Source organism: Polyodon spathula, chromosome 14 (genome assembly GCF_017654505.1).
Source record: "Polyodon spathula isolate WHYD16114869_AA chromosome 14, ASM1765450v1, whole genome shotgun sequence".
NCBI classification, from domain to species: Eukaryota; Metazoa; Chordata; class Actinopteri; order Acipenseriformes; family Polyodontidae; genus Polyodon; species Polyodon spathula.
This window is the reverse complement of record NC_054547.1, coordinates 3960129-3975784: the sequence shown is the minus strand read 5'-3', so window position 1 is coordinate 3975784 and position 15656 is coordinate 3960129. Positions and strand designations below refer to the sequence as shown.

Below are 15656 nucleotides of genomic sequence, written 5' to 3'. Positions count from 1 at the left end.
TACAGTAGAATGCGTACAGTGGAAACATGTAACATTAGAAAGTATTTTTCAAACACATGTTGTCTGTATACATCCATTTACAATAACAACAAAACAATCTAAATATGTTAAAATGTAAACATGTGTAACCCTGAGGAGAATTCAGATTGGAGCCAGCAGTTCTTATATTTTCTCTCTTTCTCCCTCCTGCAAATGCAATTCATAATAACACAATACATTGTTATAAGAATGAATTCCCCTTTTCTAGAATCTAGTCGGAGGCAAAATGAAGTGAGGTGGCTTATTTAAATCCAATACATTTAATTCTATAATTGTATTTTTTATTCCACAGACACAGGAAAGCTGGAATCTGGGAGCAATTAAAGGGAGTTGCCAAAGTACACAGACAGAACTGTACACTGCACATTTAAATATAGTGGATTCTATTATATTGCCGTCACATTTAATAGATTTTTTTTTTACATTTCTTTAGGAGCCAGCTTTCTGTAGTGCTCACAGAATACAAAATAAGAAGCATATTTTAAAGATGTGTGTGTATCATATATATATATATATATATATCTATATATATATATATATATATATATATATATATATATATAAATAATACCTACCCAATACCTTAAGAAGAGTCCAGAGGGACGGAGCGACACACCTACTGCATTTATTTATACAACATTTAATCTTTAAAGGTTTGGTTTCCATTAAAATGTTATAAACCACTTAAATACATTTAACTTCTGAATTATAACAGAGCTTAAATGTGCCATTTAAAACCTTACTGCAGCAAGTTCTGCTGGGAGGACGCCTGTAAGAAACTCAGAGCTAAAACTAAATAATTTACTGATCATTCATAAAAACAAAAGTTAGAAAGACAAAATGCACCAAATAAAGTTAACAAACTAGAAATAAACAACTCAAGACTTTTAATTAAGGGGCTTATAAGTAGTCTTAAAATGTTCCTTTTTTTTTTTTTATTCCGAAAAAAAAAAAAGCTAAATGCAATTGAGAGGAAATAACTTTGAGAATCTAGCCTATATAAGACCCTTAGGCAAATGAAACAAAATTACCAAATTGAAACAAAAGTTTGATTTAGCAACTGAACAATCCCTTAATATTCTGTTCTCTGGGATCGGTAGCCCACCCACCTCTGCTCTGCTTGGCGCAAAGTGATTCTGGCTTTAGGCTGATGAGATCAGGGGACGCTCACACACCCTCAGAATGTCTGTGCTGTGTGTGGACCTGCCTCGGTGAGGAGAAACATAAACTGAAAAAACATAATTGGACATTTCAAATTGGGTGAAAATAAATTAAAAAAATAGTAATTGGTCACTCTAAATAAAACATTTTTTAAAAAAGCTCTTTAAAACCATTCCCACTTTCCAGCACTCGCACTATCCAACCACTGTCTCCATATAATCCCACTTAGCTATCTAAACCCACCCTGTTCCACAGTGCAGCCCAGCACACTAGCTCAGAATAGAACTGGAATATTAGCTTCCTGACTCTCCTTGCACACAGGAGCTTGACATTTTATCAATCATGTCCGCTTGGAAACGAGCCGTTAGCCTGACTTTATTGTTCAAATTAACAGAGCCAGCCTTGTCCTGTTTGCCTTTAATTAACAAGCTTTCAATTCCCCTATTAATTAGCACAAGCTATTAGCTATTTTACATCACTCTTCATTTGTAGACAATTAAAAGCCCTATTATTAAAAGCATGCCACGCGGTTAATTGTGCGACCCAATCGTCAGCGAGGTAAGCAAGGGGATTGCTGAGACTGGCATCACGAGGACTTTTGTAAAGCGAAGGGGAGGGGTGGAGTGAGTACCTCCCATTACTGTCAAGTTAATGAGCTCTCCAAGGTCCATCTTTTCATATTCTCTGCTCTACAACCCTTAAATCCGTTCTTTCCTTGCTTCCTCAATGTGACATTCAGTTCTGTAACTTTTTGGAGGAAGTTACAGTAGAAACTGTAAAAAATAAAAAAGCTGTGTTCCATTTTTTATGTAAATGTTCGGGTGAGGTAATAAGAATATTTTGAATGGCCCATAATCTTTAGGAGGTTGTGTAATTGCACAATGTATCAATCTTTTTTTTTTTTATCAATGTGTCTTTATGTCTGATTCGTACTTTGTATATGACTGTTTCATACAGCTTTTAGAGGGACAAGTTTCTAAAGCTGATAGCATGTACTATAGGATAATGGCACGATCTGATAGGTCTGAGGGTTATAATGTGTGTTTGTTTTTCTTTGGCATGAGCAGGTTTATTCCAGATATGCTGTAGCCCTATATGTAGAACAGATCTGTTTCAATTGCCGTGACGTTCTTAAATGATGGACGCTCAATGGAAGTTCCTAAAAGCATGCTGAGTTGTTTTTTATGTGCTTGTCTCTTATTCTGTTAATGCCAATGCTTATGGTTTCCTGTAGTGACACAGATGTCATGCTCCATCTTCCAGCTTCTTTTTTCTGTTAGTCATGTTATTATGTGATGCTCCTATGGATTTATTTTTAATGATTACCTGTAACAGTAAACTATTACTTTAATTTAAAATGGTGTGTCTTTTGTATCCAATACTTTGAGACTATCTTGGGGAGTATAGTCCTTAGACATGTGCTCATTATTAAGATTATGAACACAAAAATGCTCACAATTTGACCATGGAGATGCAGGGTAACAGTGCTAAGAGAGCTGAGAATGGAGTGTTTTATAAAGCCTTTGCCACTTTGAAAATGCATTTTTCTAGAGTATTCCTACCCAACAGCTAAATACTGTCCACTTGTATAATATTTTGACAGGCATCATAAAATCTCTCTCTCTCTCGCTCTCTCATCCACAGTCACAGATTCAAACATTTTATTCTTTTCTAAAGACTCCTGTGCTGCTTTCAAGATCTGCCGAATGATAGCATGTTCCTCCCCTGTGATTTCAGTCAACACAAACCCTGATCTAATTCCTGCACAACACAGCTCACCCACTCTTACAATTAGAAATTCCTTCCCTCCTCAGGTCCATTTGGGATGAATACAGCAGTTTTTATATTTCAGAATAATTCCCTTTGTAATTGATATTAGTCACTAGACTTTGCTAGTCTTGTTTATATTTTATTTTTCAAGGTCGCCATGAAAGATGGAACAAAAACAACCAACAATGGCTTCCCTGTGAGGAAGAAAACTAGAGAGAAAACAAGTCAAGCAAAGCCTGAGAATGCTTGGAAGACTTTGCATTATTTTGGTTCTACCTTTGTCATATTAACATTGTCATTTCTCAGGGGTCTGTCTGTGTGGAGTTTGCATTTTCTCCCTGTATTTGCGTGGGATTTCTCCAGGAACTCCAGTTTCCTCCCACAGCCCAAAGACATGCTGGCTAGGTTGATTGGCCTCTCTATCTTGTTCCTTAGTTGCCCTGTGATGGACCGGCGTCCCATCCAGGGTGTAGTCCCTGCTTGCGCCCCTGTGTCTGCCAGGTTAGGCTCTGGCTTACTGCAACCCTCTAGAGGATTAACTGCTTACAGATAATGGATGGATTTTTCTCCACTCAAAAAATGGGAATTAAAGACTGGAGTAAACACTTTGAAAATACAATGATATTCCTTTAGATAGAGATATGTGTTTATTAGTAGTGTAACTCTCACTGATGTGGAATATAACCAGATGTTGAAAAGTTACTACATTCTACAGAAACAATATTATTCCCAGAGTTTAGAGGCTGTAAGTACAGGGGATTTAACGCATACTGATAGCAGTTGGATGCTGCGTGATTGACAGAGTAATTTCCGCTAACATGGGTTCTGATGGCTGAGGAGAGGTCTTGAAATAGAATCTCGCTATTTTGTTGCATCAGTCAGTTACAGGCAGGCTTTTTCACAAAAGAGAAATTGCCTGAGTGACTCAAAGTAGGACAGTGTTGCTTGAAAATTACTTTTGTATAGTTCTCTCTGCTTTTTTCAATAATAATGAAAAAAAAACAGTAACTCTTATCCATGTTGAAGGTTAGTTAATCCTAAATCTTGCCAAACTTTTTACCTTGAGAAAATGTATCCACTTGTCTTTTCTATTTACACTCTTACTTGCTGAGTCATCTGGAGAATCCTAAGTGCTGGGACTTAACAGACTTTCTCATACAATTCTTTGGCAAAGAAATTAGACTAGAAATCTTTCTCAATGATTTTGCCCATAGTTACCGTAACTGAAAATATGAAGTTACAAGGTGAAATGGTTTATGAGATATTAGCAGGTGTAGAAGACTGATTTGCAAATTCATACAAGCTCCCTCACAGGGATACTTAATACATTCATAGAGAATTAGTCACTGCATCACCAGCCAATAAGAACTGTATCTACATGGATATCAAAGACCATCAACAGAAGATTTCCCCCCATTGAGGCTGGAATCATCCAAGTTCACAAAACCTGGGGACACATGTACAGATGTTAATTAGCTGCACAGTCAGCTCTTTAAAAGGACTACTGACTACACATGGAGGTTGTCTCAGCAATTTACTAATGTCTCCTTAGATTACCTTGACCCGGGATTTTACAGTAGCATCTGTCAATGAGCTTCATGCTTGCTCCCTCCAGATAAAGCAAAAACATAATATTAGAATGGCCCAGGATGTCACATAGTAAATTGCATTACGCACACTGATTATTTAATTGAATTAGGAAAAGATGCTTAGTAATGACTCGCTTTATCAATCTAAGAAATGAATAATCCCTAGGTGGCCTCTGTTGTAGAAGGTTAAAACCTTGAAGTTGGTGCCAGCAGCAGTGAAAGAAAATATTCCTACAGTCTGCATAGAAAGGTACAGTATGTACATATGGACAACCTAGTTCAGAAAACTGGAACAGCAACTTAAACAGCAGAAGCATCAGTAGACCACATTAAAGGCAATACATTGGATCTGAAACAATGGAGATTCAGTAAATAGCCCATTCAAGACATAGCCAACCTCACAAACCAATAGCTTGAAACAGTCCTAATGTAGCACACCATTGTTTTGGGGGGTGGTCCCCACACCTCGAATCCGTCTGGTTTAATAATAGTCAAAACCTACTAAGTGAAAGTCACTGCATGTGATTTGCCTGATATAATGTCGACTGTGAATGTCAAAATACACTAGCAGTACCATAATGATGTCAACCCCAATGCCAGCTTTCCATTTATAACATGGCATAACCTGGTTTCTGTAATTCAGTGTAAATATCATACTCCATCTACTCTAATTACTCTACCCTGAAGGCTCAGAATGGATCCTTGTACTTGGCAACATCATCTAATCTGATTCCTGCCTGTTGGATGGGAACATTATAAAGCTCCCAGTATCAAACGGGATATGAAAATGGGGAATAACATTCAGACTCTGGATACAGACATGGTTTTCAACTTTGAAGCTAAAAGCAAGTTCAGCTGATAAATAAGCTACCAAGTCAAATCAAATAAAATGTTAATTTGTTTTAAAATGTAGTTGTGCCATAAATACACTTACTGGCCCTTTTATTAGGACCCAAACCTAGTATTTTGCTGAAAGCCTGGAGTCTGTCTGGCTTAAACTCCACAAGGTGCCTGAAAGTGTCTTCCAGGATCATAGCCCATTACAACAGGATTATGACCAGACGGTCATTGAGGTCTAGTTGACTCAGTTTTGTGTCAGAATTCTGAATGAGTGTTTTGAAGTTAATGATGGTAGGCAAAATATTGCAATCACAAACTGTGGTAACATTTTTCCCCACAGATTTTCAATTGGGTTGTTATCCAAAGATTGTGCTAGCCAAGGAACAAGACTGAAGCCATTTGGCTCAGATGGGTTCCCAATAGAGTTCTTTAAACATAAATGGTTCCAAACTGTCTCTACTTCTGAATGATATGTTTTCAGACTCTGGCATGTGCAACTCTGCCTCCAAGGCTAACTGAAGCCTGTATAACATTACTATTTAAAAAGAGCAAAGACCTCTGGGCTGTGGTTCATAACGTCCCATTTCCCTCCTAAATGCAGATGTCAAGATCCTTGCCAAGGCCTTCAACCGTTGCCTGAAGACTGAAGTTTGTCTCATATGCCTCAAACTAAACGTGGACAACTCCATCACCATGGATTGCATGATCACCTTGAAATGTGCCCTGTCCTTCAGGGTAAACGTTTAGCATTGTTCGACTGGTAGCTTATTAGAAAAGAGGAAGAACTGGATTGCATAATGATTGCCAGGGCTCAATGGTATTTCCATTTCCGTTGCTAAGACGGCATCCTCCAGTTAATGTTTACGCTACACCACAGTGGTTACTATGAATTATGCTTCATATTTTCTTAAGACGTTTTACCATCTTAATATGCAAGCTATACATGGAAGTACATTACATGTCATCTTGTGCTCTCAGATTCTTGCAAGTAAGCATCTTAAACAGTAGGCATAAAACTGAAGATGCACGTATGCCAAAGAGCTTGACAGAAACTTCAAAAGCTTCACTCAGTTTCAGAATGTAGTTTCACAGATGGCTTCAATCATTTTAGGGCGCTCTGAGTAATTTGTGAGAAGAAAACATTTGTTACAATACAATGAAATGCACACGTTCTTCCGACTGAAGAAATTGATTGCAAGGGTCTAAATCATTTCAAATGTGGCGTTTTTGAAGAAAAAAAAAAAGAACCAGATAAGAGTCATATTAAAACATATTCATAGTAAAACATAACTAAAGTAAGTTCATACTCAATCCACGTTTGGCTTGCATTGGCCCAGACCTTTGCACACTTCAAGCCTCTGTCACAGAATGAAGTGTCAGAGCTAGTGCTTGATCTATGAGCCTGGGAAGGACAGGAACCATTTATAAGAGGAGTGCTAACACTCCACTCTCTTTTGACGATGTTGCCCTGTCAGAGTTAGCCGAATCCTTTCGTTCAGAGCGATGAACACAAAGTGAATGTGGCAGGGGAGCACGCCTGTGTTTGATTAGCGATCCTGGGGTGTTTGATGACAGCCAGTGACATTTGTAGGTAGAAGTATGCTCCACTGGAACTCTTTTCTTCACAAAAGATAAAGGCTCATTTCAATGCAAGACATTGCCAAGGCCCTTTTCCTTTGAAAACAGGGTCAGCACGAGCTGTTACAGCAACATCTAAGCACAGGCACCAAAATCAAAGCGACAGCTTCTGACATGATTTTTTTACATTTATTTTTTTAAATTTAAAATTACATATTTTGGGGATCCTGAGTGGCGCATCCGTTAAAGGCGCTCCGCACGGACTGCAGGATGCACCCTGTAGTCTGGACGTCGCCGGTTCGAGTCCAGGCTATTCCATTGCCGACTGTGGACGGGAGCTCCCAGGGGGCAGTGCATGCTGGCCAGGTGCCTGCAGGCTTGCCTGTAAGCTACCCAGAGCTGCATTGTCCTACGACGCTGTAGTTCTGAGGTGGCTGCATGGTGAGCCTGCAGTATGTAAAGAAGCGGGCGGCTAGTGGCACACACTTCGGAGGACAGTGTGTGTTCGTCTTCGGCCCCCCTGAGTCAGTGCAGAGGTGGTAGCGGTGAGCTGAGCCTAAAAATAATTGGACATTCTAAATTGGGAGAAAATAACAAAAAATAATTGGCAACTTTTTTTTAATGCTGTTGAATGGCGCCGAAGTGAAATAACATATTTTTTCAAAAAAATTGACTTCTGGTATATTGTGAACACCAAAAAAAAAAAAAAAAGGTTTATTTCCCCGTACACTTAACCAGTCCTAAAAGCGTTTTTTTTGTTTTGTTTTTGTTTTTGTTTTTTTAATGACATTGGGTGATTTTACATTCTGTATTTTGATTATTTGCTGCAATATTATAATGCATTTAAATAATTAATATCTATGCAAATGCAGTCTTTTAAAAAAAAAAAAGCACAGATAATGCCGAAATAATCCCCTCATTGAATAAGTAGTGCAAGGATCCACAAAATATGTAATTAGAAATATATAAAAATGCAAAGAATTAATGGATTCCAGGTTTCCAAAATCTGTATGAATTGAATGAAATGACTAATACTTGCAGGTGGATTATTTGGAAGGGAACAGTAATGACCAATTTTACATTCACACACAAAGAAAAAAGGCAGCTATGAACGATTCCTGGCAATGGAACCACAGGAGGGATTTTATGTCTTAGTAAATAATACTATTCCCTTCAACAGCTCGGGCAACCCAGAGTCTGTATCATAAAAAAACACAAATTTTTCATTTCATACAGCCCCATGTATGACATTTTCATCACAGGACACTATTATACAACTGTGACATATTTTTATTAACAGTATTATGTGGTTAATGGGTTATTTTTTGTTTATTCCACTCCGACACCTGATGAGTGTAACCTGAGGGCCTAACGAATCGCAAGAGTCAGAAGTTGTGAAGTTGTGAATCAAAAGATTTAATTCTACCCTGTGTAATTGTCCCAGCGTGCAAAATAAGACCACAATATCTGACAAAGGTCCTTGTAAACAGCCACAGGCCCTATACGTCTGAAAGCTCACAGTCATCAATTTAACTACAGAACCTTGTACACAAGCTGACAAGAAAGTTAAGGCTGTATCATGGAGCACAGTGTCCAGGCAGGAGTATGTGGAACAACCTTAAGAAGTCACTCAGTAATACAAAGTAGCTATGGAATGGAACGTTTCTCCCTACCATTTTGGTCGACTGGTTGATTTCACCACTGGAGACATCCCATCTCTGTAGAGGCTCTTGGTCTTGCTGAAGTTCACAATGTTAAATATAACCCTCTGCGAAAGAAGAACACAGCAGCTGTTAGTAATGAGATTTAGAACCTCCTCAACACACACATTCCCCGGTGCCAGACACATACTGGATGTTTGTGGGTGACTTAAATAACGGAGATCCGTTCATTGACATTTATTTTTGAAGTAAATAAACACATTGTATTAGTGCATGAAGTCACAAGAAGGTCAGATAAAAAAAAAATAAAAATCTTTCACCTTTTTAAGAATGCTGCTTAAATTAATAAACCAACACAGTCATGCATGCTTAATCTCACATGCTGTTTTTGTCATCCTTCAGTTATTATGACCAATAACCCAACCAGAATGTAATGGGAGTCAAGGAGACAAGCTGATAATATCACTGTGTTAATGGTCACACTCCACTAATATTACTCATATTTATATATCGTACAACTGATATCACTGTATAAAACCAAGTAAGTTGTTTAATAACACTCCGATTTTACACCATTCCGACAAGTATGGGAGCTCAATATAGCATACAGAAGACTGCAATGTTTAGGCGTACAGCTCTCTTATGTTTTTAATCACAGTACATGTACCGCAAAGTGGATCGTACTAATTGAAAATAACTTTTATCAATGAACACTATTGTAATCAATTCAATAGAACTACTAGTACAGTTCCATAACAGAACAGACATAATCGTTGTCTCAGCACCATGTTTTAATACCTAATATCACAACTGTTGCTCAGTCGATTTGATGTGATATTAAAAGGGTTTGACAGGAAATAGATGAATACACTACTGTAACCAACCCTGAAAAAAAATTGTATTCTCATCAGTGCAGTTTAAAAACACACACACACACTGCACATCTTGCCATTCAATTTTAGCTAATAATAAATTATCTAATAAGACAAGATGGTGGACTAAACTGCATGCTGCTGAACAAAAATCCTATGAATCCCCCCAATGTAAAAAGAGGGATTGTAGCAGCCTGATTTAGACCCAGGTAAAATGACATTAAACTGATGTTAAGACTGGCAGCAGGCTCCTGTAGTCAGGAGATAAGGCCATCGCTGTTGGCATTTCAATTACTCTTTACTGCCCTGGACATCTGTTGCCAGCCTAGTTTCAGCTTTTCCTCAGGCGAAACACATTCTCTCTCTATCTCTATTCTGTTTAGATGCACAAATTGTCTTTTTAAGTTGTTAGGATTCATGCATTTAATCTGTTTGTTAAGTCATAGGACACTAAATTGTTATTCAGTCCAAAGGGAAGCTCTGTGGTTAGAACTATAATGTCAACGTCTTCTTCAATTTTGAGATAAAACTATAAGAAAGAAAATCAAGCTGACAAACATTTCAGTTAATAACTTTACCTCGGTTATGTGTATAGTTTAAGTAACACTGTGTCTACCTAAAATGTTTCAGGGTGAAATAAAAATGAATTAATATTTTGTACCAACAAATATGCACCAAATCTCATAAGATATTTGCGTTAAAGCTGCAAAGTCCCAGAACATAATTCATCATCTGCATACCGAATTATTCAATTGTTAAACCTACTGCACACTGTGTCATAATGGAGACCTTGTTGATAGTCCAATTGTTTACATCCCCAAACATATTTTTGGCTATGCATGCACACACCATATTTACAGAAAAGATTTTTCATAAGGAAAGTCTCAAAGATACTCCTAATAGCAATAGATCATGATAAAAAAAAAAAAAAAAAATAGGTTGGTTTACTGTAACCTGCCCTTCCTAACATAACCCTAAATATTTCTGTGTACTCCAGAGTAACAGGCGTGTTTTTTATATGTTGATTCCACTGGACTAGGGCCAATAATTTCTGTGTGATTGACGATGTGTTCTCAAGCAGCACAACTAAAAATGACTGTGGTAGAATAACGTTTATTTATATATATATATTGTGAGCCAGCTCACAAGTTTACCACCAGGAGTCATTCATGGCAGGCTTGGTATGAGCTCACAGAGGTTGCCAGGAATGATCAGATGGACCTGTGGGCAGCATACATGCCTGCCATGATGTCAAGGAGTTAACGGACCGACAGGCTGCAGGTGTGGTTAGGTAGGCAATTAGGGTTTGACTATTGTTAGACTATCATTGGCCTTAATTGGCCCACACCTGTAGCCTGTAACGGCCAAATGCCTGGCTGGTAAAAGGGAGCATGTGCCGCTAGTCTGTTGGGTTGTTTGTTTTGTTTGCCTGCCTGAGAACTTCTGAGGATTATCTACAATAAGATCGGAACGGGATAACGTGGTGGTCCTTTGCATCTGCAATTCCCTGTTCTCTGCAGGGGCTATGAGGAACGGCCTGTCCACTGCTGAGATTCGCAAAGGGACTGGACTGCGGAATAAGGGTAGGAGAAGGGTTCCTAAAGAAGAAACCCAAAACCCAGGTGGAATTACCTATTCACCAACTGGACGGGGTTATTGGTCCGGTTGGTTTACATCAGCAATTTTGCTTTGGTGGTTTGGTTTTTGTTTGAAACCTTGTTTGAACTGTTTATTTTCTTTTGGACATTGCAATATAAGAGCCAGCTGTATAGAATACTGGAATAAAGACTTGCTTTGTTTTGGAAACTACTGTCTGTTTTCTTCGTGTGCACCTACCCGCCCACAATATATATATATATATATATATATATATATATATATATATATATATATATATATATATATATATATATATATATATATATATATTTTGTTTCAGTGACTCATATTATTCTGCACATTTATGTTGTCAACCTTTCATGATCTCCATATAATAGATAACTTAAAGTACATAGATACCTGAAAGGTATAAGATTCAAATTCAAACAAACAAAAATACTTTCTATGCCATTTATTATTTTTATCCAGGTTCACTGCTGCAACCCCCCAGCGACACGGGAAGCAGAGGCTGAAACACGCATCCTCCTAAACGTGTTCCTGCCAATCTGTCATTTTTCACACTGCGGATCCACAGCGAAGCCACCAGACCTATAGTGCTGGAGGACAACACAGATCTGAATGGCTCCACTTTAGACCCGCAGGCGCCCTATCAGCCACAGCCTAAGTGTCAAAGATTTACATACCCTAGTGGAAATTTATAACTACCAGAAATGTCACGAAAACAATGTATTTTAGGAAAAATCTTTTGTAGCAAGAAATAGATAACATTTTATAAAACTGCTTATTCTGTGTTATCTTTCCTTGGGTTTGACAGAGCCATGGAGTGGCAGGTACAGGGACCCAGCACCCGGGGCATTGTTAGAGAGACAGGAAGATACTGTACTGAAAGGCCAGGGGTGTAATCAGACATGACTGCAGTGTTGAATGAGTTCAGAACATTTTCAGCCGAAAAGTGCAGAAATGACATGCCTACACAGTCACACACACACACACAACCACAGACACTCACACAGACAGGCAGATGCACACTGTCACACTACTTATTGGGTCATACTGGGCCCTATACAATATTCTATATTTCAACATTTTCAACAGAAACAGTACATTGTATTTTCTAGAATATAAACTACCCTCCAAGTGTTTTACTCTAGTCTGAAACTGATTATTTTTACGTTACAAAACTTTTCGTATTTTTTTTTTCTTTATACACAGCACAACTATATTGAGCTGTTGAGGCAAGGCAATAAATCACACACAGTGCACAGTATAATTCAAACAGGGACATACTCCTAAAGCATATTAGTATGCTGGCAAGTGCATTGCAGTCCTATGAATACCTCCCACAGTGCAATAAGATCCATAGCAGATAAGCTTGCTTGTGACGGCTTATCATCCAACTGATGAACAGTACACACCATGTGAGAGAAACTTTAGAAACTGCATCAACTAAAACTGGAAGTTTTTACTGCATTATTGTACATGGTGACATGAGTAAAAACATGCAGAAGACCACTGCTTTCAAGAGTACTATGATTGAGAAGCAAGTGGGTAGCCTCCTTATACAGAAACAAGAACTATGTCAGGTTTGTGAGAGTTGAGTGCAGCTATTCAGAAACAAATCAAGAGAAAGCAGAAGGATCTGAGTGATTTCACAGGGGCCACCACAGCGGGTGCCTGTGATACTAGTTTCCTCCTGTGTTCACCAATCTGTCTATCAAGACTGTTTGATGTTCACTGAATTGCACTGTTTGTAGAAAACCACCAGCAGAAAGCACAACTGGAGATAAGGCCAAGTAGGTCATGACAGGTCAAATCTGCTGACAGGTGTAACATATTGTGACAAGCCACATATGTACTACAGTGGCAAAAAAACATGACAAGACACATCTGTTTCCACAATGATTCGGTACTAGAACATTTGGACAGTAAGTGTGTTGTACAGTAATTTTATGGTACCACGCTGAATTAACCTCAGCGTTACCAGCCATGGTAACACAATTAATTTGAAACACACATTGCACAGCAGTTTCCATTGATTCATGACATACCATTGGTCTAACACAGTGGCTCCCAACCTGTGGTCCATGAGTAAACTCCAGGCGGTCCGCAGACACCTCCCAAAATTCGGTTCAGCGGTTCTTGCATAAACCCATTGCTACACAATCTCTTGTTGTAGTACTACAATATGTACTACTAAGCAACACAACACACAGTTTCAACCTCATCATATGTAATAAGACATGTATGTAGTCGTCGTCGTGTCCCCCCCAACCCATCTGTTTTCATTTATTACAGGTGTGTTTATAATTTATATTACCTCCCATTGTTGCAATACCAAACACTGCCTTCAAAGCTGCCATTAACTGAAACCGCTTTCTATGTGAAACAAATACTAACTAATTAACTGTTACACATTATGAAGGGGAACATTTGTCTTGTCAAAATTACAGACTTCTTTTTTAGCCAGTAATAGTATTCACGGAAATCTTTCTAATCTCTGCTCTAATTCTACTGCTTGCTTTCACTGTTCAGGGAAAAAAAAAAAAAAAAGTCAATTTCTTGTAAATTGGGTACTCCTTGCTGTTACAAGTAGATTAGATTGATAGCCCTCTCTAATTGTGTTTGCACTGATATATATTGGGGTTACCTTTCCAGAAAATGATGCATGTAATGACACACAAAGACACTACAACACACTGACAACTGTATCCTACAATGTATCATGTACAAATAATTGTTTCACCATGATGACAGATGCCAGTCAAAAACCATGATGTTAGAAACCAATTGGCTTAAGAAGCAATAATGTCAAGGTCTCAGTTGAATATAACATTCTGACTGCAATGCATGATTTCTGTCTTTTTAAAGAGGTGGGTTTTGCAAAACGTCATCCATTGGCCCTGGGGAGCCTGTGTGTTGAGAAGCATGGTTGGGAATTACCAATTCCAATCAAATACAGTACCAACTATATGGGTCAAACTTGACTGATGTCCTCAAATAAACTTACATACAGACAGACCAACTCATTCAATATTAACACACACACACGCACACAGACCTTAGATCTTGCACTTTATGGCTTACATGTAACTCCTTTTTTATTAAGCATTTAAGCTTAAACATTTAAGCTTAGCCTATTCAACATACAGGATGTAAACCCCATCCTACAAAGTGCCTTTCTGCCATTTCCCAATGCTCAATCTGTTATACTTATTTAGCAATTATCTTTAAATAAGACACTTAAACACACATGGTATCATAAAACATCAAACACAGGTCCCCGTCCCAGAAGGGAGACAGATATTAAAGTGCTTCAAAAGACTGGAGACCACATGGGTGGCTTGTCTTCAGAGGGAGTCCCAAGGCGACTCACATCACCACCAGCAATAACGGTGCAGAACCCAACAGGAAAGGCATACAGGAAGGTATGCTTTGTGTTCCCATGTGTTAGGGATGAAAATCACCTAAGGATACTTCACCAGTCATGGCTCTCCCAGGGCTTCACCTCCAGGGTTCAGTGGCTTGTCAATATTTGTTGCTTAGATTTGGAGGTTGAAAAGAGCTTGACAGGGGGTACAAAGGTAGCCCGTACATGTTCTTGTGATTGGAAAGTGGATTGCAAAAGATGAGGCGACATTCGAATTTGGAATTTGAAATGGGGTAGAAAACAAGGGATAAAACTGATCAAAACATAACTCCTCCCCCCCAAAGCTTCACACCAAATCGATTCAAGTTTTTGGTAAGTTTTAACTGTCTTTAGTCCAACACAGGGATTAAAAAAAAGTCTCCCACTGCACAGCAGTCTGAGTCATTCAAGGTTTTATTATAGTCTCACACCACATCATGCTGCTGCTAAACATCAAACTATGACAGTCGCATTGCAATCCTTGCAGTGCATGTAGGTATTGCTGTTTTCTTCTTAATTAACTCCCAACAAGGCAACAAGACCATGCAAGTCATTAACCAGACAGAAAAACTCAGAAGGTGGAACAGCATATTGAATTTCTATGTGATAAATATACAAACAGATAAACCAGTATAGAATTCTAGATAGATATGTGCATATGAACTCCCTATATGTATATACACAGGATCCTTCTCTCTATCTACAAATCTATATAAATAAAGAGCGGCGCACTGTACCCTGACAGCCATTACTTTTTATTATTCAACTGGGCAGCTGAAATACCCGTGCTCTAAATATAAAGTACTATCTCACGTCTCAAGAGAAAGCCTGCCTTTTATTTTTTAAACCAGTAAATTATTCTAGCAGAGCAGCTTTGAGATTTCATTTAAAAGAGCATTCACTGCAACACATTATTTGATATCCTAAATAAACACCTACGTACTGGATACATCTAGAACCCTAGGAATACATGAATTGAAATTTGAGTTTCTGGCCAAAAACATCTGGGGGCAAGGGTATCATCTGAAAGCCATATTTAATTGAATGGTTTGTAAACATGAAGTCAAATGGACATGTGGAAATCAGTCTTATTGATATACCCATTAAAACAATGCAACAG

The 15656-nt window shown here is 38.3% G+C and overlaps 1 protein-coding gene across 1 annotated transcript in view; it reads right to left on the bottom strand.

Annotated features, from left to right (window-relative positions):
* LOC121326901 (cytosolic carboxypeptidase 6-like) overlaps positions 1 to 15656 on the bottom strand; it is a 260712-nt gene that overhangs the window by 160154 nt on the left and 84902 nt on the right. The window contains exon 4 of the mRNA XM_041270542.1: positions 8651 to 8745. Coding sequence (XP_041126476.1) covers positions 8651 to 8745 — 95 coding nt within the window. The remainder of the gene's footprint in view (positions 1 to 8650; positions 8746 to 15656) is intronic.